At 44.5% G+C, this 26,227-nt stretch overlaps 4 protein-coding genes across 4 annotated transcripts in view; 3 read left to right on the plus strand and 1 right to left on the minus strand.

Moving 5' to 3' along the window:
• Positions 1 to 26,227, minus strand: part of T265_13041 (hypothetical protein) — a gene marked incomplete at both ends in the record, with an annotated part of 39,079 nt that overhangs the window by 7,491 nt on the left and 5,361 nt on the right. Inside the window, 2 exons of the mRNA XM_009166885.1 lie at positions 19,805 to 19,941; positions 25,121 to 25,254. Of these exons, the coding sequence (XP_009165149.1) occupies positions 19,805 to 19,941; positions 25,121 to 25,254 (271 nt within the window). The remainder of the gene's footprint in view (positions 1 to 19,804; positions 19,942 to 25,120; positions 25,255 to 26,227) is intronic.
• On the plus strand, positions 1,807 to 10,653 carry T265_02558 (hypothetical protein; the record flags this gene model as incomplete). Its single annotated transcript, XM_009166837.1, has 2 exons — positions 1,807 to 1,890; positions 10,540 to 10,653. The coding sequence occupies 2 exons, from the start codon at positions 1,807 to 1,809 to the stop codon at positions 10,651 to 10,653; spliced, it is 198 nt and encodes a 65-aa protein (XP_009165101.1).
• On the plus strand, positions 14,666 to 14,866 carry T265_02559 (hypothetical protein; the record flags this gene model as incomplete). The annotated part of the gene is made up of 1 exon (XM_009166838.1): positions 14,666 to 14,866. One exon carries the CDS (start codon positions 14,666 to 14,668, stop codon positions 14,864 to 14,866), a length of 201 nt encoding a protein of 66 aa, XP_009165102.1.
• Positions 24,018 to 26,227, plus strand: part of T265_02560 (hypothetical protein) — a gene marked incomplete at both ends in the record, with an annotated part of 32,717 nt that continues 30,507 nt past the window's right edge. Inside the window, one exon of the mRNA XM_009166839.1 lies at positions 24,018 to 24,131. Coding sequence (XP_009165103.1) covers positions 24,018 to 24,131 — 114 coding nt within the window. The remainder of the gene's footprint in view (positions 24,132 to 26,227) is intronic.

The following is a 26,227-nucleotide window of genomic DNA, read 5'->3' on the forward strand; positions in this document are numbered from 1 at the left end:
TTCTGAACAACAAACCAACTGGAATACGGGTAAAAATTGAGCGACGGATACTACGAAAGTGTGAGAAAGCGAAAAATTTGGAGAAGAGCGCCATCCGCAACGCGTGTTACTTTGCTATCCGGACATTCTGAGTCATGGAAATTTCTTCCCTATACATTCAGTCGCCAATGCATTGATTGTTTATGAATCACTGAAGTAAAAACGAATCACTCTGCATCGTCTAACTTATATCACGACGTTGAAATGTCCATCTACAACTGACGCACCTTCATTGGCGATAAAAGGGAATGGCATCTTGATCATGCACAAATTCTTAGTAGATTGTCAACAACAAACAAAAGTTCTTCAAATCAGTCACATGAAGAGCTAGTACTTGTGTTTCGAATAAAACAAGGCAAAAAGTCAGGAATTGAGATGGACTAGTCGGTGTGTAAGCTATTTGAGTTTTTGAAGTACTCGTACAGCTGAACGTAATGCATTTTCGTACGGTATTCCCGTCTGCACTCCAGTGTCAGTTGACTGATAAGTACTTACCGTCCGTTCTCCAAAACTCAGGCAGCCATCGTATGAAAAAAATGTGCACTCCTGTGATACATCCTAATGGTTGGACCTCTCTCCATACAGACTGAGTAATGTGGTGAAAACACCAACGGGAATCGCGGTTGCTGTAAGAGACAATGGTAATGGCGGGTAGTGCTATCTGCATCACGGCAGTTTGGGGAATGGCGCTCTCCGAAGTGGACGGTTGGAAAGCAAGGAAAAGTACTGTAGCAGAACAAATACCATTGGTAGAAGAATGTGCTTTAGCTCGGTCAGGATAAGGTAAACTTGACGGATCAATTTCAATGTCAAGGGGAAGGGGCCATCTGTCGTCCAAAGCATACTTGACTCAACTTAAGGAGCTATATTTTATACAAATATACCAATGAATCATTCGAGAGGGTGACTGTTTACGTTGTGGAATTGCATCACGAATTCATACGGATAATCGCTTGGGGCACTTACACAGATGCAAGAGAATACGAGTTGTTTAATCTGGTTTTATCTACAACAGAAGGGGCCACGCTGAAATCTACCTTGTCATTTGCGCATAGACACTTGTCGAAACAAGTGGTGAAATTAGATGTTGACTCTTGTGGCAACCGTCAAAAACTTCCGCAATATTAAGTTTCATCATCCTGCAAATTAGTGACTGTTAAGCAATTAGTTTAGATTAAACCCGCGAATCCTGGAAAGTTTGTTCTCTGTTCTTCCGAGGACCACCCTTTAACAACATGTATTCATTTTATCTCCAGACCTCGTATAATAGACTGAGTATTCTGTCAGATTTTTTTATTATATTTTTTATATAGTTGACTGGGGCCAGTTGGTGAATTGTTAAAAGTGAATAACCGACCACCATCGTTTTGTAGTATGACGGAATGAAAACAGGACTATACGGCAATTTCGACCCCCAACCTGCAATCGCCCGTAAACGATAAGGGATGTCATTGAAATCGTCCATCCGGTGCAGTACCGGGCCACGCGGCTGGGTACTGTACTGAGCTGTCACATACGCGTCACATGACCGACCGTGTTGTAGGCTTGTCTGAAGAGAGCCAATCAGGGGGAAACTGAAGGAGGATTGTGCTTTTCGTATCAAAACTAACCACATCTCACCGTTTTTGACAAGGATACATGTGCACCACAACCCGATAAGGTGCACGCTGTCATAAAAAGTCATAAAATGGGGTTAAGCCAGAGGCCTCAAGCATTATTTACCTGTTCGGGAGATAATGGGTACGGCATGATGAGTTCTTAGCGTGAATGCCTTCCCACCCTTCACGTGCATCAACTTACAATACTGGGAACAAGGCAAAGAAGTTCGACATGAACCAGATTGCTGCAAAGGTAATCGTTTTAGAGTAGGTTGGCGTAATGCCAAGCATAAGGGTGGTGGAACAAACTAACGGACATTTAACAAACATTTGGATTCGTACACGCCATGGCCTACGCGAGATGGCTCATAATCCAAGCGTCCAACCGTCGTTAATGGGATCAGGCATCAGAAATGTGTGGACGGGACTGTCCCTCCAACATCGCTAATTTATACGTCAAACAATCGTGCCAGGAAGGAGGAATGTGGCCGCAGATATCGGCCAGTGATGTTCGGTAGAGGGACAGGTCAAGACGCAGACACGTGACTACGCCACTAGTAGTGACGGGTGAATGGCCTGATTGGAGGGTGGAGCGAGTGGCATGGAATGTGATCGCCAGTGCTTCTGAAATGCATTACCAGTTTAGTATGAGTCCAGGGTCATTCACACATACATACAGACAAACACAGTAGCAAGCGTGTTCATGCAACACACACACACACACGGGAGTGCGCCTGCGCTGCTCGTGTCTTCAGACCAGGTTAAAAGAGTCAGAGCAAGCATGCGGCCAGCAAATACACAGAGCCAGGCAAGTAGGCAAGCTCGAGAATGGGAGTCCTACAACGGGCACGTGTCCAACATTGCGTAGCCATGACGCCTCAAGGTGTAGCTGACAGCATACAAACTATTGTGTCCCAGCTTCGTACCAACGATGCGGAATGAAAACCCTTGCTTGTCCGTAATGGAGAACGCATGCGTGTTTTGCGCGTATTGTTGCCACTGGGTCGGAGGGTAGGGAGGTCGATAGGTAGGCGCGTGGGTGTGGTAAGAAATCAACAGTGCACGGAAGAAATCAGGCCACATGATTATTAGGCGTGTAGATACGGTTCGGTAGGTTGAACACGAGTTGGTTTTCGATATGGGTACGGATTAAGGCTTCACAACAGATTCAATGGGGAACGGCATCGCAAGTCTGACAGGGACCTAGAAAATGATTTACTTTACAAAGCTAGATGCGTACTCGAGAAACAACGCCAATTAGGCCATAAAAACAGAGGGTATTCGAAGTTTTAGATAAAGTTGCATTGGTGCACAGGTCAGCCCTCACCTTTTGCTATATAATTACGAGATCCATCGACATCTACACATAACTAACTCCTAGCACTAGCTTTGCAGCATTATTGTTGTTCGAAAACAAGGTTAACTTACTATTTCGACATATCGAAGCAAATCGGCCCCCTAAATAGAGGCGGATGACCTATAAGTGGTAAGCTGCATTCGAGTGAAAATCTACTGATGCTAATCCAACGCCCTGCCAATAGCCATCAACAACAATAAATACCCGGGGAATATAATGGCTGTTTCTTACCTCACTAGGTAAAGACGACAACTTTAGTCTTGTTGAGTAAACAAAACGCTAAAATACTTGAGAAAATCACCCGAAAAGGTGCGTATTAGACTGCCAGAAGGGGAAAACGGAAGTCGTAAGTAACTGTGCCATTCAGGTGTTCCGGCGAAGGCAGGAAAGGTCAGGGTGTTTGTCGACGCTGGTTTAACACTTTTCCAATTTGACGAGTATTTCTACGTTCGTATATTAATTGGACAGTCTCAGCTGCAATGAAATGTTATATGCGAATCTCAGACTTCAGGAACCACGGTGGATCGACAATATTGCCCGAGTGGTTGACACGTGACCAGCAGGCGCTGCACTGACGTCAACGTGCATTGAGTAAAAAATATAAAAAATATAAATCATTCAGCTGGGATACTGCCAGCCCTCGTGCTTCCTTCTGGTGGCATTGAGTGCCAACGGACCTTAGAGTGAATTGCATGTAGGAGTCAAACTTGGGACACGATTCAACGTACAGAAACTACTTCGAGCAGTGGTCATTCTCAATAGGAACTGCCCGTTGAATCCGGCCAAAGTGGGCTGCCTTTTCTAAGCGAGGAGATGCTCGCTTGCGGAGATCCATCGGATTCCTAGTTTTATGTAAGAAGTGAACGGCCCTTTGAGGAAATCAGTGGTCTTTTAACAGTATCCTTTGTTCAGTTGAGCTTGTTTGAACTAAAGTGCTCTCACAACGGGTCGCAAAAGCACATTATTTATAGCAGCCAATTTTTGATCACTTTCGCAGACTTGAAATCATCCCATTGTTCGAGATAACTCACTGGTTAAGGTACGAAACGCTTAACCAGAGGGTCTATGGATCGTATCCAGGTCTGCTGTTTTGATTGCTTGAGTATAGGGTTGGGTAAACGGCAGTATTTCAGTCCTCGTGCATCTCTCAACTTGAAAGACGGCTATGCACCGAGAGGGTGCCACAGCTGAACCAGTACGGTTGATTATTGTCATCATTATTCTTTGTTAACCACTGCACCATCTTTATTTGAGCCATTTGGTTGTCCTCAGATTTACCCATCAGTAAATAGCATAATTTACAGCATACAACCACGGAGATACCAAGTTCGCCACATTGACAGTTCTCATTTCTCTGAGACTTATCTTAACTCAACCGTAGGAGAGTCTCGTTTCACCTGATCTCTGTGTATACTAACGGATTACACAGTCTGCGATCGAAAATGTACGAAAATAGCCTACATTGTTGGTATCTTTGTATCTTCGTAGGCTTGTATTTATCCTAAAGACGAAACCTACTGGTTAACTAATCTGAGAGTGCACTTATTAGACCAGCCTAAGATAGCCGTGCATGGACTGCGATGATCCAAGAGATTAGTAGAGCTGGCTCATCCGCGAACCGGAGACAGCCATCGTAAAGCAAACTAAGTAAGTTGTTCTTCATTTCCTCTGGCATCCGAATATATGGGCCGAAGAGCTATAGTTGATGCATGAACACTGGCGAACTCTACTGGTTCACCTAGAGGTTCGAATCAAATCACATCATTTATCTTAGGTATCCATTCGGTGCATGGCTGCCACGCAACCTTCAACAAAGCAAGAGTTGAGATACTCTCAGACTGTCCAAGACTAGACAAGATTACTAGAAAGAGTCAGTTGGAACCAAGGACTCGTCGGTCAAAATCACATACCTACAGCCGATCGAGTAAAAGTGGCTGGCAAACTATCATAAGCTCATTTGCGTGTAGCTAGGTTGCAGTTTTGCACCCTTATAAAGCTGACAGTCAGTATCATATGTTGGTTATAATGACAAACAAAGGTAAAACTAGACAGTTAAGCTACAGGATTCGGTGTATTCCACTACAGAGTAATTCGAACATGTCACGTGGATGGTCGTGCCAAAGAGTAATCACATAAATTCGTTGTCTATCCAACTTGTATTTTTTTCCGGAAATCTGTCTAAGGTAATGTCTAGTGTAACGTCGAAATCAGTTTCTGGACACTAGCTGGAACAGTCCAGACAGTACTTGAAATAGTTTCGGGACTTGACAAGTCCTTATTTCTCTGCCCAAGGTGCACCATAAAAGAAGTAATGGAGACACGCCACTCGGACTAATCATAAGGGGGAAGAAAAGACATTTTCCATAGCAAAGGCAGTGTTACAAACGCATCGCTTCAAGTAGTATGCGGTATGAGTCAAGCGGACAAAATCATTCAATGACATACCGTCGCCTTACACAGGAGGGATACTAATGGGGAATGACCTTGAATGAAACCAAAGGTGATAGCCTCAAGTGACCACACTGTGATTCCCGGGTGTAAACTTACTTGGAAATCAGAAACAGTGTGTACCTTGGGTCCATTTATTAGTTAAGGACGTACACCAGCACGTTAACGTGTGGTTATACGGAACATCTACCACGAGGGAGGAGGACAAAATTATCATATGGGATCGATTGAGACATTTCAAGAAGTTAACTGATAGTAGGTAGATTTTTGTCTGTTTCACGACATTGAAAGAGTGATGTACGCTGCCATTCGTTGATCCCGAGGATAGCACTATCCGTTCCGGTTAAAAAAGTGTCTTTAGGTGAGAGTCATCACTGTATCAGAGTCACCTCAGAGATTGACTACTAACACATTAAAAAACATCCCCCAAACCGTAGGATACCTCGTCGGTTGCTGCCGATTCGTTAGGTATGGCTACAGTACGGTGAACAATTGTCGATGAATTCCGACTTGAGAATGTTTAGAAACGGAGAGTTTGACGAATAAGCGAATCGTGCTCATGCTACGCAAGCGCGGTTCGGAGGCAGCCGAAACTGTTGCTTGCCTGTGCATCGTGAAGCAGTGATTGCATGCAATTGTCGAAAACTAGTTTGATATGTGCCCGAAGGCAGATATTTTTTGCTTGCGTCACAACGACAGTGATAAGGCGGCACATGTGATTAGTAAGCCTTCCAGCTATCTTATAAAGCGCCAAGACGGATGGCTCTGAAATGACTGCAGCTGCAGAAACAGAACTCGGGGGAGGGAACAGTGAGTAACTCAGACAGCAGAAAAAATGTGTGGTGGGAGCTGGTGGTCCACTTTTGGATAAAAGCAGGTCGATGCGTGGGGCACCCGTTTTGACATGCGACAAATAGCATAAGCAGTACTTATCGCGTTGGCTTACGATATAGTTCGAGAGTTTATACATCGTTAGGTAAAAGTGAGGACCACTTAAACATTTGCCTGTAAGTATATAATGTTGAAAGCACCAATACGAGTGTCGGAATTCGGGCATTCCACTTACAATTGACATCAATAAATTCTTCACCGTTATTATGCAACAAACTGGACCCGAAACTTGCAGTCGCAATCAAAGTGCACGAAGCCTCCTCGAAAAAATACGATCCAATAAATCCACATCCGTGAATGCCGATCCGTATCACCAATACGATTCAATTTTAACGTGGCAGTCCGGTTTGCACCTTCGTAAAATCGTTCAGCTGTAACACTCTTTCGGTGCCTAGCTGCCATGCCACTCGGAGGAAGCACGAAGGCTGTGATACTGCCAGGTTGCCCAAGCCTAGACAAGGGAAGGCAAGAGGCAGAGGTCGGGTTCAAACCACGGACCTTCTGGTCAGTAAATTCGCACTCTAACCACTTGGGCCTTGCCGTGTGGTGTCAATTAGTGGCATCGGAAGCAACTCAATCCCGGTTCACGGACTTGTTAGAGAGACGCAGTACTGCCATCAGTAGCAAAAGTGAAACACTGGGCTTATGGATAAAAGATTGAGAAGTAAACACAATTATCGTGACGGTACGTTTCTCAAGGACGCCGGGTTTAGTGCGACAGAAAAAATGGTTCATTTAGCACCGTTTCGGTGCCTATCTGCTATGCCACTCGAAGGAAACGCGAGGGCAGGAATACACCCAGGTCGCCCAAGCCTAGACAAAAGAAGTCGAGATGCAGAGGTTGGGTTCGAACCGGATCAAAGAAATCTGCAGTGCATTTTACCGGTCTCGAAAACACAGATAATTTGGATGTAATAGGGGTGAATTTGTTTGCAGGAAAAAAACAGCGAGTACAGCACACAATCCGAAAAAGTAGAATTATTCCGGTCTTATATTCGCTTACGTTCCGGAATCACGTTACACACAGGTGATGACTACTACCATTCTTCACAACACAAACAATAACCGTAGCAAGAATGGAATTTACCAACCAGGTACCGAGAGAAAATCCAATAGGACCTGCCGTAATGTTATACAGACACACTTGGTCAGTGACGTCTAAATCAAAGTGGTCGAAACAAAAAGCTGATGGTCAAGGTTAGCAGCTAACCGGAAACAGTGAAAAAAAGGCGGATTACGTAAGGTTCCTATCGATCACAGACTAAGCTGAATTATATGACCACGATGAAACGTATGAAGAAAATACAGTGTGACCGCTTAGTTATTGTTGTAGACTTCATGCATGACATTCTGTATTACACAGAAGGGCAGCCAAGCACAGTGTGAACCTAGAGCATCAGGCGGTCGCATACATACAAACACTTCCATAAAGATGTGAAAAAAAGCAAATCGCCGTAACGAGTGGAGCCAACTGTGCCTGCTATGTAGACATGTGGATCTAAAAAAATCTTAAAATCTATAAAAATTTATTAAATCTATAAATCTATTAAAATCTATAAAATAATTATTCATACTATACCGTTCCACCCACGGTGACATTACTGTTGAGTGTGATGGAGCGTTTGCCACCGAATTATTTAAATAAGCGAACAAACCAACGGCCTGGCTATCTTAGTGTAGGCTACAGTTATCCTCGACACAGCACACATGTTATTGGTAGAACGAATTAATTTAGCGGAATCGACTAATCTTCTAGTAGAGAGGAGGGTGACTACCTTGCTACACGTTTCAAGTCCACACCATCGATCAAGTCATCATTGTGACTCAGAGGCACCGTTAAAGATTTTCACCGCATCTGTTACATCACGGTGGCGATCGATTCTCGTAGAGATGGGACAAAACACATTTCATCAAGGCTGTGAGCTTTTCTGTGATGGATCCAGCGATTCGACGGGAAAAGAATCTTTTCTGTTTGCATATTGCATTTTGCTAAGGGATAGTAAAGCGGTTGCTCAGTACCCGTCGCAGATTGTTTCTATAGACAATCTTCGACTAGTCCGGTTTCGTATCAGAATCTTTAGAATGTGGATAATCGTGAAGATGACTCGTTTTCATAGCCTTACGTAAAAAAGCTTGTCTGCAACGGATAGACGTTTAAAGGAGTTAGTCGTTGAAGAACCCAAGGTATTAAGTGGTAAGCGGTCTGGCGAGTGACAGTAACGTCCCTTTTGGAGAGACATCCACATAGGGCAAAGAATAACCAAATATTTGTGCAAGTGATGTGGACAGTGGGAGTCACAACAGAATGAAGGCTCGTCCCACGTGTGTCAACATATGACTTACTAATTGCGAAGCTGTGACGTGAATTTCCCATTAGTATTCGGCCACTTGGTGAAGCTAGCACACTCAAGGCCACTACACGGTCCAGCACTGATCACGTGATGTGGTGGCGTCGACAAAACACTGTGAAAGTAAGCCCCTAGGGAATTCAGGCCGCAAATGATGTACGTTGTCTATTGAATATATGCACCTTGATCAAGTGCTCCTCAATCGGGGGAGCGGGTGGATGTGATGGGCGAATAGACACAAAGATTTGAAGAGACTAGCGACTGGAAAACTGATTGTGGTAGATTTCAAGATACACATCCCATATATGGGTTGGGTTAATGAAAGAATAATAAGGGCCAAGAAGAGCAAAATTTGTTGCACTCAAAGTGAGTATTATTGATAGAAGATGCGCGCTCAGCACGTGTGCGTTAACATAATCCAAGGGACATCTAACACCACTTAGGGCTTGCCAACGAAATCCTACACTTATAGAAAACCAAAATGGTGCGAAAATAACAGAATTTTAAGGAATGCAACAGTGGTCTTACCTATGTTCTCACTACAAAATTTGTAGGCGCGTGAGTTACACCTTCAGCCCTAACCATATATATATAGTTTGTAAAATCCCGGTTTATGGACTCAGAAGATACAGGTTCAAGGGAATGCACGAAGCAAATAGGTTATACTGAAACGTCTTTTGTCTGATTAAGTGCTCCTCAGCGTTTCCTGGAAGTGACTGACAAAAAACAATCACAAGCACCGTATTGGTTGAAATGGCCTTCAAAATTATCGTGTTCTTATTGGGATCTGCTAGGATTTTGGTTTGCGTTCGCAATACACGGGAAAAGTAAGGCGTATCACTCGCAGTATGTGGGCGAGGGAGACCTCGAGAGGCAGAGAGTAGGTTGTCGTAACATACTGATAAGGACATACGGTGCAAAAGAGGTTGCCAAACGTTGTTCTAGTCAGGACTTGGATGAGGTTGGGTTGTGCTTTCGTAAAAAGCTCTTGCTTGATAGCTGTAGAGTTCAGAAAAGTAAGAGCGTTTTTCCTATCATAAGTTCGTTTTGAGCACTGCACATGCCATCCAACATGTATTGCCAAGGTTGGCAAGGCGACAAAAGCAATGACCTAAAACGCTTCGAACGTCTTCAAATAGTTGAGATATGGTGGAATTGCATCCAAATCACTGTAGTGAAGCATCAGTGATATTAATATCAATGGTTCAAAAGTAACAACTTTAAGGTAAGCATTGGAAACATGCTTTATTTGGTACATTGGTATAAACTGCTTGACCACCTCTAAATGTCACTATTCCTCTATCGAATACGTGAGCGTCAGCGTCCTGTCTATCACCCACCAGAGGAGGGTTGTCACCCTTGAATTTCATAAGCGCCCCAGGCGATGTACGGACATGTTACCTAATAGCCGAAGAATTACACCGACCTCAGTCTGCTTTATCTCATGACAACAGTAGTCCAGATATCTGGAGGCTCGAGAGCACTCCTCTTCTTATCATTGAAGGCCACGTTGTTAGCTTTGATGAGTTTTTTGCTCAGTAAGGCATGAATAGCTAGTCATTTTACTAAGCCCTCTCTTTAGTGTCTCAATTCAGTCTGCAGTGGATCAATCCTTGAAGCGTTCAGAATACTGTGATCAGAACCATATGAATGAGCCAGCTGCTATCCAAAGGTGACTATGTCCTGGGACGCCCACGTTTTTCACGCTTTAGTGCAACGTATGCAAACCAACCGACCTTTTCAGCCCAACCGCTATTCCTAAGAAGCATGTGAGAATCTTGCTTGATCCCATTTCAGTGACAGGACTATCTACGGTCAGGAGTGGACGAGCGATTTGTCCAGTTTTAACTATTTTCAGTTCGTATTTGAGCTTCACCAGCTGTTGAATTCGGGGATGTTTGCTGTTATTCTGTGGATGCGAAAGCCCGAATTTCGAAGTCAACGAAACAATCCGGAAGATATCGGAGACTGATCAAGTGTTCGCAACTGGATCGCAGTTATTCCCGCCCAATTTAATCTAGACAATTTGCTGGGAAAAATAAAAACCTAATCGACGCAGTCTAGTAAAACATGCCTGCGCAATGCCTAATAAGGTGGCTTAAAAGGTAAGGAGTTAGGATTATTTGTTAGTATAGACATTATTTAGTTTCTGTTTGGGTTCGTGTATACACGCACACACAATCCGAATGCTGTCTATTCTCAATGACCGGAGTTGACCCCCAGACTGAGTAGTCATCTATCACTGCTGTTGTTATTGATACAGCCATCATCAGGGGAGGAAAGCAATCCAGAAGAGAAAAATCCGCCCGGTTGTATATCGTCCAACCCCGAGTTGACAGTCAGAAGGGCGGGCTAAACAATCTCAAGGACAGAAAAAACGAATATGGCAGTGACAACGACGAAGACAAATAGGCGGGCGGGGTTGGTTGTCCAAACGATGGAATTGAGCATGTTGTCAGCCTAATCCTAGAAAACATAGCAAGCAACTCCGGCTAGACTGGTCGGCAGTTATTAGAGATGGGCAAGCAAATTTGTGACAGTGTCGACGACCTACAATGTGCAACATATCGTCCGTCAAAAGGCAGACCAAGCGGAAAACGAACACAAAAGCTTGAAACGCAAAGCCCGAACAGTGCCGTCAAGCCACACCAGCACTGTATAGAAATAAACGTAGTGGAAAATACCAGTGGGTATGGATTGGTGCTATTAGTATACGCAAAAAGCCACGTCTGAATACAATTGCTTGAATCTTTGCGAGTAATTTTGCACTGGCTCACCGATCGACTGATGACTGATTCGCAGTTAAATGAAGCCCAGTTGAACACTTTGGATGCAACACTGCCGCTGGTACGATCTGCTTCTAGTTAATACTTCTGGATATGCTCCAAAACCAACAAGTTAATGGAAGTGCCCTCTCGTTTACTTGTTGTGTTGTTTAACAATTCACTCCTATGTGAGTGTCGGATGTTTTCGTAAGAATGAAACCGTTAGGATGGAATAACCCATCATCATCTCGTCTCGACTGACTGTGCTTGGATGAATAAAACTGTCCTCCATTGCACCAGAGGTTTTCCGTCTTTCGGGAAAATATGGTCTGATTGGTGGAGTAGCCCCACACAGTACACGAGCAGTGTGTCACAGATACATAATAGATACAGTAGGATAACAAGGCTATGCAGACGTCCAGACCTTGTAAAAGAGTCTAACATGTTAACGAACTGTTTTGATTTATGCACAGTATGCCCGTGGTGAAGAAGCATAGCTCAGTGGAACATGGGGTTATAATTCCTGTCCAATCTAGTTCAAGTTATGGGGATAGACACATGACAATAAATGAGACGTCTGCACCGCGGGGAACACAACACGGCACGATCGGTTTGAAGAAATCAAGGTCATGGGCAACATATACCCACCGCCTCCATATCTGATGATAGAGTGATATGGGGATACCAGACAATGGGGCGGGTGGGCTGGTAGGCAGGTGGGGATTAGGCTCTAACAGGACACACTTGTCTATACGGTGCTGCTTGTGTCCAAAAGATGGGTGGACGTGAAACAGACGTTGACTAAGCCTAGCCTAGCCTAGCCGAGCGCAGACCATACACAGGCTGAGTCACGTCCCGTGTAGTGGCTTCACAATCGGCACAACCTATACCTTGCCTAGCCTCCACTCTCGGGACATCAGTCACATGCGCATCAATCTGAGGACGTTTACCGTCAGGTCACGTGCGGCGATAGGGACAAGTGGGACGAGAATAGCAAAATAGGAGTGGGAACATTCAAGTCACTCGGCTGAGGTCAAGGTAAAGCGATGGTTAAGGAGAGTCAATGCAATAGTAATAATAAATGCAGGCGAGTGGAAGGAGAGGATGGGTTAATCAGAATGGCACAATACATTAATGATAGGTAATAGTAATGATAATGAAGATATTATTAACGCTGCACTATTCGACGCCAATATTCCTTCTGAATATGAATGAGTAGTGAAGCTCTCTCTATTTTGGTTAGCCATTTGAGAATGTTTTCAAATGGCTCAAGCTGAGTGATGAAGTATTCGCTTGAAACAGACATCGCTGTTTCATATCAGTTGATAGTCTAAGTAATAGTTACGCAGAATAAAATATTTCTGGTTCATTGTTGGAAAAACAACAGACCGATATATGTTTGAAATACGCGTAACAGGTCGAGTTTAGTATAATTGTCAACCCGAAGCAGCTAAAAATCGATGTCATGCGTAGACATGGTTGTGGGGTCGTCGTCAACTGGGTGAGACCATGTAGTGCAGAAAGATTTGCAACTAAGGAATTGGATTGTTCCAGGAAACAAGCAGTGACAAGTTTTGTGCTCATTATGAATCGCACGCGGAAACCACAAAGAAGCGTAAAGTCGGGGCGAACGATTCGGCTTCAGAAGGGCTTAGCTCATAACAAGACTGACAAGCTTGGCGTGTGTTAGAGCAATCACACTGAACGTCAGGTACGAAAGGTATTCAGGCCTGCTACGTTCTTTGGTGCACAACGGAATGCCATGAACAACCTCGTGTTAGACGCTTGTGGTGCGTGGGTGTGCCTTTCAGCTTGACCTGACGGGTGTTAATGCATGCGTGCAGTGTACAATGTGGGCGGAGCTGCTGGTTAATCGTCGGCGCTGGATTATTAGGCAGGCGGTATGCAGCGAACCATAGCGTAAACAATGTGTGCTCGTTGTCTTGGCACCCGTGCCAGAGATTAGCTGTTCTTTCTATAATGTACCGCCAGAGAAAATGAAGTGACACACTTGTGCGAGGCCAGTGATGGCCTACGCAACTGGCGACTGCCAGTCGATAGAACACGAAAACCACGCAATGTGCCGAGATTAAGTCGGCGTCATGCGGGTCATTTAGTCATACCAGGCAGGTGGATAAAAAAGCTCGTATCACCGGCTCGGGTCAATCACCTGATCGCTGATTCGATAAAGAAGAACGGAGGATTGGCCGTCTATCAGATATTACAGTGATTCAGATAATAAACCTTTCCAGTGTTTTAACCGCCATTTAAGGGCGCAAATACATCCTGGGTCGGTAAGGAGACAGGATGACAAAGCTGGGTTAGACAGCAACATTGTGGCGTGTGAGGATTTGCAACAAACGGTGGTGGTATAGCTAAAAGTCATGCGCGACAGTTCCAGATATCCGATTTCCATTCAGTGCTGGACAGTAAGAAATACCTGACTCATCGGAAGACCTCATGTGCAGGACGTTTGGTGGAAGATCATGTAATAAGAGCACTACTATCCCTGTTTGAACAGTACTCCCCTATTTTGTCGCAACTAGCATGGTGGGCACGCATCAAAGTGGAAAGCATTGGACTCCAGTGTCGCTCATTCGAGAGCTCACAAGTAGTGCATGCCTTTGACGGTGTCGGAGTCTGAAAATGAGAGGCGAGCGTTTTCCCCTATCCCACCAGCGAACACCAAAGGAATCTGAATTATCACATCTGAACAGGTGGACGTGTTTACGCATGAACGATGTGATTGGTTTGCCCGATGACTTCGGTAACCATCCTGGTTGTGATGATCGATTGACCCACCCGTCAGGACTTTCCAGTCAAGGAGAGTCACCGACGCTTGAAACTTGCTGGACAACCATGGATGACTGCGCGATGTGTACAGCGAAACTCGAGTTCAACACTCCCTCTTATGATGTCGAAACATCAGAATAATTGCGCTAGGAAAGGACGAGGACTGTTCAAACGGTAAATATGAGCTCTACAAATTTCACAACCACCTACACCTAATAATATTACTGTGATATTAATAATGTAATAATAATGACGCCCCGGAATTCAGGAGCTCACAGTATGTACGAACGAAAAAAACGGTCCGGAAAATAACGATCACCTTTGAAGGGACCATTTCAGAGGAAGGTCAGGAGACGCAAAAGGTGGTGCCATTTAGTCGGGAGGACAACCATTTGCAGAGTGTGGTTGAAAAGAATCTGAACCTCAATGATTGGCAAAGCGGATGAAATACAAGGTAGAGGTACCCATAAGCCCGTGGTGGATCAAAAGCTCAAAGGATACAGTGGCGAAGGTGAGAAAGATGAACCATCGCATCCAGCCTCGTTTAATTTGGTTCCGTTGCAACTACCTGTTGTTGATGTGACTGAAGAAGAGAGTTTATGTGATCTCTTATGTTTAGTTTTGTAGCAGTTTTGTAGCTCTACCTCTAATGAGCGACCTTCATTTTATCTATATCAAGGAACACGTACAATCTCTTCGTTCCTTTCGTATAGCTACCTCTGGCCGCAGTTTCCAAGATGGCCATTAACGATGTTTATTGGAAGGGGCCGTACAGACCACTAAGACACGACAGACGTCGCAATGAATGGTGGGGGTACACTATCCTTCTAAGTTTGTTATCTTCGCACTCCACATCATTTCGATTCGCAAGATGAATATGAATGTTACCATTGCTACTCCTTGGTAGCAATAGTATCGAGTGGTATTTCCACCAGGATAACAAAAGTAATGGGGATACACGGGCTGTTTGTGTGAGGAAACGGAATTAGCTGAGGCACGTTAGACGATAGGCCAAGCAGTGGCTATAGAACAAACAGTCTGGCTATGATCACCTAGATTTATCACAAAGTCTATGATGAGATGCATCTATTTGGCATCCCGGCCAAAAGTCGAATGTAAGCAGACCCACATTCTATCTAGGTTGTGAATTGGGAAGGCATCTGCAAAGCAGTAGATTGGCGGGAAAATGTAGTCTTAGTCAATGATCAACCGACGGTAGCCTGAACTGATTAGTAACGGTTGGTCTGCATTTTCAGTCTCACGAAAGACACCGAAAACCACTGGAGCATTACAGCAAATATTCACTAATTCCATTTCTGCCCCGACTTGCCGCATTGTTCTCTCGGGGGACGTCAACAATGCTGATTGGATAAATTCGACACAACTAATCTATCGCTGCTTTGTGGCTCAGGCAATACGAGAGCGCCCGTCAATCTCGCTCTTCAAAGGCGCCAGTTATTGAAAAGTTCCCTGGAGTTGGAACGACTTAAAAGCATTAGCCGATATTCGAAAACACACGCCGGATTTGCTGCCTTTGAAACAACATGATTGGACTGAGGCCTGTGGGAAATACGCATTTTCAGTTCTTCGTTCTATTGCACAGCCCAAACTGACGTTACTCTCAACCTAGCACACTTATAGGCAAAGAAAACAAATCATCATGACTTCGTTCAAAGCAGATACACAGTGTGAGATAAATAGTTGTGGTGGTGGTGGTGGTGGAGCACCCGAGATGCAACAAATGACATAACAATATTCTAATTATTCCCTGGAGAGTGACTAGGGGCGGCACCAGAGCCGTGGGTGTGGTGATGTTGGGGGTGGAGGTATGAATAAAAATGGCAGGTATGGTACAGTGCCCTGGGGAGGGCTTGAACAAAAACCGGCGGCCAGATTGAAAGAGGTGTAAGATATTGGCTGCAGCAGTCGTTCCTTGTTTACAAGAGCAAGTCCAGAGGAATCGCGTTGGTTTGTGTAATCAAAAGCTCCGGTGGTGGAAAATTGGTTCGTATTGGTCTCTACCCCTGAGGGATGAGGATTAGTATGATCAAGTCATGATAAGCAGTGAGGTGCTACCAAGCAGAAGTGAGGATTTGCCGATCGGATGACGGTAAAATAATCAGTGGTCTGATGCTGGAGGTCGCCAACGTTTCCTCACAAAATCGGACAATGGTGGCAAATGATCGTGACACCAATGGACGCAGCGTTCCCCGCACAACAGTCAGGAAATGGATGAAGGGTGCCGATTTGATTTGAGATGAGCACTTTCTAGAATGTCGGTTGATCTGACGGAACTGGGATAAGAAGATCCGCTTATCCTTATTTCTGCGGTATTCGACTTTCTCATATCAAGAAGAAGCAATTACCACGCTGCTTAATCGACTGGATTTGATTTACCTGGCGAAGAACAACTCATGCCATTGACGTCGCGTTGTTGGTGAATCAACGTTGTACCGAATGAACCGGAAAAGTACACTGAGAGTCCGTCCCTATCGTCGTGCCGGCGTTGCAAAATGTGTCCGACCGATTGGATGTGCTGTCTGCAGGCCATCGGCGATGACGTAAGCGGTAAGCAGTTCACGTTGCATTTTGTCAAACATGTCGATACTTGCACACAACCTTACCGTCAGCTTTAACGAAGATGGTGTGGAACGAAATGTTCCACAGAGGAGATGGAAGCGTACTACCAAACGAAATGATTATGCTGTTCTTTCAACAGTCCAGAGAGTATCTCTCAAAAGACCTCATTATATTCGAGAAATACACTCGTTTGCAAATCAATTTGGTTTTCACGAGAGACTCAACTGAATCTCTCGTTTATATCTTTAGGTGACTGAGGTCATTCCAGGTTCTATTCAGTAGTTTGAAGGGTTTAAGAAAACATCCGAATAATCCGTTCGAACTCTTCAGGTGTCTATCGAATCGGTTCAGTTTGTCTGGGTATTCTGTTGATTTCAGGAGCTATACCTAATCAGGTCAAACTGACCACACGGGACCAGTTGACATGCTTCTTTAGCCAAATTCCTCGTGTGGAAACATGGTTAACTACAGAACGCTATGAGAATTCAACGGGGGTTAGATTTCTTAGTAATGTGAGCATCCGGTCTATCTGAAGCGATTACCATTGGATTAAACTTCAGGGTTGTTCTTATCTATGTGCGTCAACAGATGGGTGCGCTAACGGCTTCAGAACTGTCCATTTCTGTTCACTCTCCGGTTTTATTCCTTCGGTTTCAGACGGGGATAGGGTAGTCAGTTCAGCGGCTTAGTGCAGGCTTCATTGGTATTACCCGTTGTACGCGGATGTCCATCAGAGTATACAGTGTGACTGGCAAGTCCAGAGAGCGGATGTTAGCCCAACATGAAGGTGGTCAGTGAAAAATCTAGTTGTCATCAACCCAGACTCGTCTTTTAGGGAAGTATTTCCGTAACCCTAAATTCCCCTCAAGACACGGAAGTCTTGCATGTGACTGATGCCAATGTGTTCCTTGACATGAGTTTTAGCCAGATCGTCTGACTCGGTGTTTGAGATGATGCCAGTGACAGGTCAGTCCAAGCTAGCCTCCGTTTCGCCTTGTATTATGCCTTCACACGCGGTAGTGGAGTAGAGATAATCAGTGCTAGTATTCTTGTCACAATTACTGACGATGATGAGTTGAAGAGTTCCCCCAAACTACAAACATCGGTATCCATGTGAAGGTTCTTAGGATCATCGCATGTAGGTATCAGCCACACGAACAGATAGGAAAGTGATCCAAAGCATAGACCGTTGTAGAGACAGGTTTCGATCACATGGAAAACGCTTGGAACTTGTCGAGGAGTTACCAGTCCATTGATTATTTTTCAAAGTGTTCTGAAACATGAAGCAGATTCCTTTCCACAGCCTTTCTGTAAGAGCTGAAAGTGTAACCAGGCTAGAAAGTGGTAGCGTGGAGATAAGTGACTGACCATCAAAGTACAAAGCCAAAACAGTAGATGCGTGGCTTGGTACCTGTCAGATGATGACAGACCAAGGTGGACAACCAGACTAGAGTACTATTTAGAAAGTCAACGGGACCCGGAACGCTTTACAACTGACACTGGTCTAATCAAACACAAGCAGATAAAGTAGAGATGACGAGGAATCGTAAAAATACGCAGGGTTTCGGATTCGTGCACGAGGGAATTACATGCGAGGGAGGAGTGAAGCTAGAATAGTTCTTCTCTGCGGGGAGGGACCACACGGAAGCTTTTAGACGCTGTAGGGAGTGAGTGTAAAGTAGTGGATAACTCGTGAAGATTTCGGCGAAAAACCCTACCCTAGAGTTGCGGAAAGCTAGCCAGCTTACGGCTGCACAATTTTGAAATCGTTACCCAAAGACATTCCCACAAGCTGAGGTATTTTTTAAGGAATTCACCAAAGTAACAATGCTAGCGATATCATGGAAACGATGTCACAACCTATCTTGACCTATCGACTTCCGGGATCTCCCACAAATTAACCCTTCGAGTCCCTTTACGATCGATTCCCAAATGTTTTGCTTCCGGGCTGATATTTATGTGCTCTGCATCGAAAAAGACTCAGTTCCGTAAACAACAGGCCAGGGACGAATATAGATAGTTTCATGTACAGACTTCGCCAACTAACCAAATGAGAAATGGAGAGGAGTATAAAGTAAGGCATACGACTTGAAAAGACGTGTCAGAAGTACTATATCATCCGAAAAGCGTGTGTTGTTTAGTCACAGTCCATTATGGTACACCAGTTCTTTCGAATACAGTACCTTGTGATAAATGGTTAGTGACAAGCCCAGTGATGAGTTATACACAGCTCACGCTTCTCAACAAGGATGAAACAGCTGTAGAGCTGTTTTCAGTATAGAGATGCTTCATTTTCAGGATGACAAAATCGCCTCACGACCTACAAATAACGGATGCACTAGGACTTATTGATTTGTGCAAACAGTTTTCAACGAACCCAGAGCCTGTTACAAGGGTCTGAGGTGAAAATGACACCAAGTGGATGCTGGGATTACATCATCCTATGCACTCAAAGGTTGAGTATGAAGATGATGTCCAGAGGGACATGACCACAAAGGTATTCGACTGAATCGACCGAATTAATAGATGAGTATAACGGGTGGTAGTGTTACCTTGACGGTAAGTCGACCAGGTATTTTGGAACTGTCAAAAATATTAGTCGGCAGGATTTTGATATGGCGAACACACTCCGTCACTATGGGACTTCAGATATCGCGACTGGATAGTGACTACACTCCAGGTATGCGACATCAGCCACCAAGTAAGCCACTGATAACTATTCTGTCTTTGTGATGTACTTGCTTCTAACGGCCAAATTCGTTGGGCTTACACAAGCGGGGAGCCGCTAGAAAATAAAAGGTGAAAATGAAGTAGTATTGCAATTTGAGGTTGGCCTAGGTCTCAATCGGGGACCGCATTTGAGCGGCGCGGGGATGGAGTGCTGAGCAAATTCCACCGAACCAAAAATAATCCAAACAGTAAAGAATGTAGAACGTAAAGGGCAAATCAGATTGAAAAAGATGACAGACTATCTCGAGGACCTACCGCCAAATTTTTATTAGCGAGTCACTTCCGGCCGAAACAAACCGCTTGATCAGCGGATTTACTGAATTTATAGACGATGGATTGAGCATAAAGTCGGCGTTTATTGCAGGGGCCCAGGAAACGCTGTTTACACCGATCTGTTAGAATTGAAAAAAAAACAATGAGGCACAGGTTCCGATGATCTTGTGGTAATAACACATGAAAATCAAGATGAGCGATAAGTCACAGTGTCAATCTACACCATCGGCACGGTATGTGGACAAAGAGAGATAAGTTGTCATGTACAGAGCGTATATATGTAAACAAAGAGGTTGCTGAATGCGATCCCAACCAGCGTTGTGGGCTAGTACACTGGAAACAAAGTAGGAGATAAGGTTACGGACGACCTAATCCAGCATTAGCCATAGGCCGCTTCGAGTGAACCATCAAGCATACCTCAAAACAAGCATGGAGAAAGAGAAACCTATTCTCAACCTATTGTGAACCACATGCTCATATCGAGAAAGATCAGTCTTCCGTTTGCTTTTCGCCTTATGGTTGTGTGACAGTTGGGCGGCAATGTGTACCTATCAGTGTATTACTATAAATGATGAAGACGAGAGTGAGTTTGGCAAGCCGAATCGTGAACCATTATGAAGCAGTCAGTGCTTCTGTAAGGAGAATGTGACCATAATCCGCTAATTTTGACAGAGGTATCGGTTACTAGAAAACCTGTAATAGTTTTCTGGCTAGTTCTATGAGTAGCGGAAAAGTAAATGAAACGGCGCAGCGCGCGTTTATTAGTCTTCAACTGCAAATATTCCCTCGCCATAGTCCACAAAATATCTGGCTGGCAAGGGTGACTAACCAGCACAACCATGGGCAACTGACAGAAAACTATTGCTGCCATCAGATGATGATGACCACACGCTAAGGGCTGAAATTTCCATTTTTCAGTCAAAGCTAAAGGCAGTATGGGAGTAGAATCAGTAAAATACGGCGAAAATGATGTGGAAGCTCGGTCCACTGTGTCAGATGTATACGGGTGGCAGCCAGAGATGAAAATGATACTCAAGTCACGTTACGGTTACGTAGAGCAATGAAGGAGAACCCCCTTTATGGAATGTAATCAGCCAGCATCATCCTGACCAATGAGTGAACGCCTCGACACAGGAGTCAAATGCGAGCTAATCTCTCCCCATAGAGACCCAACAAACTACTACATAATGGGCGCTGCAACAGAGAGAACCACGCAAGAGTTCAGCTGCAACACCCTTCCGGTGCCCAGCTGTCACGCCACCCGAAGGAAGCACGAGGGCTGGGATACTGCCAGGTTGCCCAAGCCTAGACAGGGGAAGTCGAGATGCAGAGGCCGGGTTCGAACCACGGACCCTCCGGTTAGTAAATTCGCGCTCTAACCAGTTGAACCATCTCGCCCCCAGAGTGAACCATAGATGGATTGGATAACGTGATATTAACGTAAACGGCCCTGAGATCGGGACAGAGGAATGATGTACAAATCATCATCGTGTGAACAAACGGACAGTGTGGTAAAATCAAAATCAGACGCCGACAAGCTGAACAAACATGTCGGGCTACGCAGTCTAACATGAATGCGGGCCAAATCCAAATCTGACATTATGTGATAATTTTCAAACTTTGTCGCTCGCTCGTTTGTCAGATATGCCTCATGTATCATTTGATTATTCGTCACAGGTTCGACGTAAAAAGAACACAAACGGCGATTTCCCCCTACATCCAAGTCGCATCTATCCCGTTGGGAACCACTGCCCTAGGACGACCATTTGTTGCGCAAAAATAGTTTTATCTATACGATAAATGCTCTATTGAGGACTGGCAATCTGAGGCGCACATTTATTTAATCACAGCCTCATGGCAGGCCAACGAATGTGAAGGTAGATAATTTCTTATTAGGAGATTGATTTATCATTAAATTAATGCATGATCCCTATTCAGAATGGCTGTTGTGGGAAGGAGGGGTCGGTCTACATAGTACTCCGTACTGGCCTCTCATCCTCTCTTCCTGTAGGATTCTCTTATGCTTATGAGGCTTAGTCGGACCACCTGTGGATAACCCAGGTGCGTGCTCCAATAAATTCAGCTGCCGTAAATAAGATTAATACGATACAAACACTAGTTGGCTGTAAAAGTGGTCCGCTGCGTATCTTCAGTAGATAACGGAATACAGTGTAATGGACCGGATCATGTGCATACACACAGCAATGAGGTGCAACACACATTCACTTCTAATATCATCGTTTTGTATGTCCATATACTCGAATACCGCTTAAACATACTTCGACAGTGATCCGAGATTATGCTACGCTAAGTTATAGTCTGGTGTCCCCTTCATGAGACTTCTGTACTACATAAGACTGGTCTGGGTAGAATAGCATACACTGAAGTTCTACCCAGGGAATACATTTACAAGACCAATATTGCATCGTCTTGGGCTGACTGAGAAAAGAACGAAGGAACAAGGGCGAACATTTTTAGTACTCCCATTTAGTTGCGGTGGTGCCGAAATTAAATGGACGGACGACCGACAAGTCGTCGGTAGTGAAAACTGACTGAGAAAGTAATTTAGCGTCAGTTTGTTACCGAAACCGATTTACTGGAGCCTTGGTAAGCGAAATAGCAGCAAACAGCGATAGAAGAAGACAGTTTGTGCTGAATGTTACCTTTTCGAACTCTCCTGTCACATTCGTAAAAGGAAGTAAGTGCCCCACATTTTTGAAGCAGCACAAATCTGGCAAGGAGTGTAAGGCTGCGTTCTGCAAAACAATGAGCCATCTTACCATACTACTTGCAAAGCAATGAGTAGGGAGAATAATATGCTCTGCACAGCACGAACGGGCGAATACACCAGCTCGTGGGACGAAAACAAATGGGCATCGCATTAAGGCTTCAACAGAGGAAATTTAACGAGAGAAAGAATGAAGCAAACTCCAGAAAATGAGGTCACCAAGCAAGGAAAAACTTTCACCCGTCATCAACAGCAAATTCGCTTGTTTGTTCGTATGCCGTCGGAAGCCCAGATTGCAACGGGCCTTCGATCTTCATCCGGTACCGAAATTGAGAACTAAATCAAGAGGAAGTGTCCTCATAACCTCTAAGACTGTTTCACTCAAGTACTGGTCTCAATGACAATTCCAAAAATGCAAACGTGGTAGCGTCAGGGAGGTATCACTGCCAGTAAGTTTCACACAGCACTCGGGGTAATTTTACGTGATTTCTTAAGATTTTGTTCGTCACATAGGATGGGTTGAATCAGAATGAACTCCAGAGAGGACACTTTCATTACTTTTAAAACTCCTTAATCTCGAACTCGCTGAGTTATTCCTGATGTCACTCCCAAACTGATGAATTTCCCCAGTGACGCATCCAGCATCCTGTTTACCGAATAGCTAGGACTTATGAAATGTGCTTGTAAGCTGCGACCTGAAGTTAGACCAGCATGGATCACATTTATCTCATTGTTATTCAAGGGCTACACTGATCGTGATATGAAAGTACCATGCTTTAATGATGGAAGAAAAATAGCATGCGGAACTGGCCCCTCCGGAGACCCCTACACAGACTGAGGCCACTGCTCTGCTTAATGTCCAATGTCAGTCAGTATCAAGTAGGAAAGCACCCTTGAAGAGAATCCACCCACGTGAGAAAGTGAAAAACCCCTCTCTCTATAGCACCCTTCATTTAAAAGGATCACAGTATATAGGTCGCATGGAAGATCGAGCCGATGATTGGTTCAAGCTGAAACCCGGATTCAATGGCTCCTTATCTGATACGGCCATATGGCAAGGGATTCTCCAATAAGTTAATATAAAACTTAGTTTCTCCAAGACGTCACTACCACCCATTCCATCCAATCTGCTTGCATGTAACACGAAAGGGTGCTTCGTCACATAGGACGTAGCTTTTTTGGTGTTTCCTTTAAGAAACGGACGTACGTACATCCAGAGGAACATTAAGGAACTTAAGTGCTTTAATATATGGTGAAGCCTTTAATCACACTACATGCAAGACGATTCAGTCGTATTGAAGGCAACAACGACGTGGAGGAACTAAGGCTTTAGAGTGCCAATGGATGCTTAAGCTACTCATGAGTAGAGTAAGCATCTGGGCGCTGAGGCGTTGGCTCTTGGTGGCGTACGTATTGAGCAGAAAAATTCAATTGTCCGTAGTAATTGTAGGAGGAAGTTTGCTTGCAATGAACTTTCATGCGTATCGAAGTCGGAAGACACGTGGTGCAGTCGAAACCGGAAAACGGTCTGTGGCATTAAACTATGGAGAATGCAAAACAGACTTGAGTTTCCAACAAAACGTAAGTGAGATGCAAAGTTACACGTGCGATATTGAGACCAGGACCAGGAAGTGTAAGTAATCAGAGTTAGCTGCTTCGAACCTATCTAATCACCACGTTAAACGCTAAAAGTGCAGAAGAGATTGGACTTGTTCCACCGATTTCGTCAGGCACGAATGATTCTGGCAGGTAATGGGCAAAGTGAACTCAGTTAGCTGAGCACTGGTCGTTGTCTCCTACCCTTATTTCCTCCTCATCGGTGTGAAATATGAAATGAAACCGAACGTCAACTTATATCAAACAGGACCATACGAATAATCCACGGTCAATTTTGCCCTCGGACTAACTAGTAAACCGCCATCTGTCAATGACAGGTTTCACGGGAGGTATACCTTTGTGAAACATCCTCAACCTTGTGTGGCATGGCACTTGTTCGCAGGTAGAACGGGTGTTAATGTGGGAAATAAATGAGACTAAGGTGAATTGCTTGATTATTATTATTATTATTATTCAACCCTCCATAATGTTCAAGCTTTGCTGAAAAACTGAACAATTCGGAAGATGTTATTCACTGTGGAGTAAACCTAGGAAACATCAACTATGACCATTTCACTTCAAGAATGGGAGAGCACCACCGCCTTACTCAAGACAGCCTTGTCCCGCACCCATACAACAACGCAGCCCTTACAGTAGCCTGGTACACATGGCCCTTAAGATCCAGTGAGATGCCTTTTTGATGCAACAAGTGACCCAAGTTAGCAAACGTGATTCGAGCCTTTGAGATTCTTGCACTGACTTCATCGGACACGCTTTCATCAGAGCTAATACAACTACCAAGGTACGTAAAGTTTTCCACAATCTCCAGTGATTCTACTTGAATTGTAAGGGATATGTTCGCAAATGTTTACTCAAGGGGAAAACGTAGACCTCTATATCGTTCGGGTGAAGGTCAGTTAACCAGGAAATGCGTTTATACGATTGGACTTGACTGGGTAACACACTGAACTTACCGAATGGGCGTTTGGAATACGGACTGCATGCCAGTTGTTGCTACCATCTGAAGTGAGAATTGATATTGTACCATCCGAACTGGCGCAAGCCAACATCAGTCCGTAGGGATGAGGAGCCCAGCTAACACAGTTTACTAGAGAAAAAAGACGAGGAAATAGCTAGAACTTATTAGGAGAAAACATTTCAAGGTAGCGGTTCAGCTGTTATTCTCTCTAGCACCTTCACTCAAGCAAAAAGCAAGCTGTTTGTGGATCAGACCCCTAGGGAATGCAAGTCGTTCCTGTACGTGGTGTTATGCATTTCCCAGCCGGAAAAAAGCAGCCAAGGGGATCCCTGAATCTAACCCCGGCATCAATCCAAGCAATATGGTTATAAAATCCATCCACTCAGATAGCCCGGTTTATTTTCTATACGCTTCTGGAACGCATCTCAGACGGGGTCCCCAGGTATGGAAGAAGAAGATTCGGAAGTTAACCACGAATACACTGGCTACATCTGGTAGAGTACCAAGTAAGCAATGAGATGTTACATCAGCCGAGTTATGGAAAATGCTTATTAGGCTAGGCCTCCGTACGACCGACGATCGCCTGCTTCGAGGAACCCAGTCATACGCACGGTGTAAACAATCCACAAACTGATGGAAAAGCAGGAGACCACAGGAGCTCGGGGCAGCTCAGTGGTTAAGGCACGAACCTAATGACCGAAAAAACAGTGTTTCGAAGCTAACTCTGGTATCTCAACTGTTTTTGTCTAGGCTTGGGTAACCTGCTACAATCCAGCACTCGTGCTAGACATGGAAAAAGTGTTACAGCTAAACGATTACCACTACTTTGTAATGTACTACTCGTAAGGCTGCTGAAAATCCGTCGACAGCCCACGACCGGTTTCGCCCTTTTTGTGGCTCATCAGGTAGGGGCAGCCCCCGGGTTTCCGTCAAACTCATGTTCTACTTGAAACCAAATTGCACGAAATTAGCGAATATACACTCATTTGCAAACTAATTTGGTTTTTTCGAGAGACTCACCTGGAACCCAGCTGAATCTCTCGTTTCCGATGTTCTCAGGCAACTGAATGTGCTGCACCAGGCCGCCTCATGTTTCCGTCGC

Source organism: Opisthorchis viverrini, assembly GCF_000715545.1.
Source record: "Opisthorchis viverrini unplaced genomic scaffold opera_v5_31, whole genome shotgun sequence".
Taxonomy (NCBI): domain Eukaryota; kingdom Metazoa; phylum Platyhelminthes; class Trematoda; order Opisthorchiida; family Opisthorchiidae; genus Opisthorchis; species Opisthorchis viverrini.